The 2,833-nt window shown below is 36.3% G+C and overlaps 1 protein-coding gene across 1 annotated transcript in view; it reads right to left on the bottom strand.

The window, feature by feature from the left end:
* Positions 1-395: 395 nt before the first annotated feature.
* Positions 396-2,833, bottom strand: part of SGO1 (shugoshin 1) — a 14,540-nt gene continuing 12,102 nt past the window's right edge. Inside the window, exons 7-8 of the mRNA XM_024742051.1 lie at positions 946-1,135; positions 396-739 (exon numbers count right to left, since the gene is read on the bottom strand). Of these exons, the coding sequence (XP_024597819.1) occupies positions 634-739; positions 946-1,135 (296 nt within the window). The 3' untranslated portion in view covers positions 396-633. The remainder of the gene's footprint in view (positions 740-945; positions 1,136-2,833) is intronic.

Below are 2,833 nucleotides of genomic sequence, written 5' to 3' on the forward strand. Positions count from 1 at the left end.
TATGCCTGGAGCTGGGGGTTCAGAGCCAATCACTTACCTGGTCCCTGAGCCTAAGCAACCATCAATTCTCTGATCATGATCTAATACACATTTTATCTGAAAAACCAAATACAACAATAGTATAAGGGATCCACAAACAGCTTAGGGTACACGCTACTGTGAATGACAAGGATTTATTTTGTTCAAATATTGTACAAAGAGTTTCAAAAGATCCTCAGCCTGTCTTCAAAAATCATTCATTCAATCATAGTATTACCTACTTAAGGGAAAAATAAAGATGCCTTATAATTAAAACATCTTAATCTGAAAAAACATTAATTTCCAAGTGTTGGTATAAGATACATTTTGACTAAAATTAGGCAGTATAAAAAATCTAAACTATTATAGTGCTTAAGTCCAATTATTTATACCTAAAAGAAAAAATAAACCAAATGTATCAAAGGTTTAAGAAAAACCATCACATTTGAAGCATAGTTTTGAAGAAATGTTCACGATCTAGAGTCCTGTCAAGAGAATATTCTATGGCAGTAGTTCAACCCACTTGAACAGTATCTTACAGATTCTCTCGGCACCACAGAAGAGGGTGTAGGATGAATTTAAACAACATCCAACAAACGCTTCATTGTACTCGCTTCATGCTTTTTTTTTCTTAGAACTGCGTCTGGAATCCTTTTTCTGCTTAAAAATAGGCGAATTCAAGAAACACAAATCTGTAAAAGGGTCCCCTCTTCTCAGTTTCCTGTAAGAGTAAAGAGAACTCGTAGGCATAATTATAAGCATCCCAATACTAACATACTCTTCAGTATAAATCTACTGTAGAGTATGCCATTGTTAATATTCCCAGTTCAGATTTTCATCAAAATGGTGTATTTCAAATAAGGCTCCATAACCTTAATCCCCCCATGTGTATCATTAAAAGTTAGCTCCCACAAGCCAAATACTTACGAAGCAAGCGTGGGTTCCTTATAGTTCACACTGGCTGTGCACCTACGTTTATGCAAAGACACTGGTGGGCTTTCTACATTCTTTTTTGGAGAAAGAGAAAGTTTTCTGGTTTTCACTACAGGATACAAGGGGACATTTGTGATATCCTTCAGGTGAAAATGAGGTGACTGGTGAGTTTCAGGTAGTGCACCTACAGAAAACAAGTTTTATTGAATATGGTTCCAAAAAACAAACAAGCAAACACAGGAACTAAAACTGTATGCAATTACACATCTTAAAAGTATACAAAATCCAGCATTTTATAACACAGATTTTTAAAAACTTGTTTACCATTTTTTCCTCCCAGATAACACTGAAATATTAATTATTGTAGCTGTGAAGAACTGACTAAAACAATAGTTTACTAAAACTTCTTAAAAATTAAAGAAAAAATTAAAATTCTTCTAGGATAGCTTGGGCACAATGAATTAGTTTAAACTACGCAATTTCATTTAGTCACAGCTTGCTCTTTAGAATCATCCAGGCCTTAATCTCTTTCAATTCCTAAGTTTATCATCAAGTGACTTCTTATTGTCTTATAAAGCCACTCAAACTCATTCTATTAAATAAATGAGAACTCTAAATCGTATTCTCTGGGTAAACCAGGAGAAAAGGTGTTCCCTCTAGTAAAGCTAGTCGGTTAAACAGTTACCCAATGTTTTTCCTGTCATAAACATCCAAGTTATTCTACTTGGGGCTACATCTATATTGGGAGACAGCTACCCAGCACACAGGTTAAGAACACTATAAGACAAACAAGCTCTTAAAATAGTTTTAAAAAGCAAATCATTTCCCAAGAAAAACTAAATTGTAACTGTAAAATGACTTTATACTTATTAACCATTGTCCAGGGTTATTTGGGATTCAAATCTTCTGTCTTTCTTGTCCCTACATAAGCATCTTGTACCATACTAATTATTCCAACTTTTGGTTTGGAAAATATGGTTAAACAACAACATCAGATCAGTTGCTATATTCCGGAATAAAGCTTCTAAAACTTCAAAGCATATACAGATCTTCTGGGGATTTTGTTAGAGAGATACAGATTCTGAATCAAGGATGTGGGGTATGGCCTGAGATTCTGCTTTTCTAAGAAGTTTCCGGGTAATGCTGATGCTGATGGTCTGGGGACCAAATTCTGAGTAACACTATCTTAGAGTGTATTTTTTTTTCTTTTAAAAACTTATTATGAAGTATTTCAAGTATACACAAAGACAGGGACACCAGTATAATAAGCCCCCAGTTACCCAGCTTCAATAATTATCAATATTTTGTCAATCTTGTTTGATTTACTCTAAAATCATTACAACTTTTTTTTTTTTTTTTTTTTTTCAGTACGCAGGCCTCTCGCTGTTGTGGCCTCTCCCGTTGCGGAGCACAGGCTCCGGACGTGCAGGCTCAGCGGCCATGGCTCATGGGCCCAGCCGCTCCACGGCATGTGGGATCTTCCCGGACCGGGGCACAAACCCGTGTCCCATGCATCGGCAGGTGGACTCACAACCACTGCGCCACCAGGGAAGGGAAGCCCTACAGCATATTTTTTTAAAAAGATATTTGCATGCTACCACCACCTAACTGGTTGACCTTGGAGAGTCATTTAGCTTTTTTAGGTTTCAGTTTCCTTATAAACAAGACAAGCATGATCACACCTACATGTCACAGAGTTGTTCTGGGGATCAAATGAACTAGCATGACAATATTTGGGGAATAAAACCTGCCTGTTTATGTTAGTTTCTCCAGACTAAAATTCCCAGATGAGAATCTCTGTGGGCAGGTGCAAGCTGTATCATCAACATTTGAACCATGCCTACTTTTTTTTTTTTTTTTTTTTTTTTTTTTTTTATTTCTG

Source organism: Neophocaena asiaeorientalis, unplaced genomic scaffold, assembly GCF_003031525.2.
Source record: "Neophocaena asiaeorientalis asiaeorientalis breed wild unplaced genomic scaffold, Neophocaena_asiaeorientalis_V1.1 scaffold154, whole genome shotgun sequence".
NCBI lineage: Eukaryota > Metazoa > Chordata > Mammalia > Artiodactyla > Phocoenidae > Neophocaena > Neophocaena asiaeorientalis.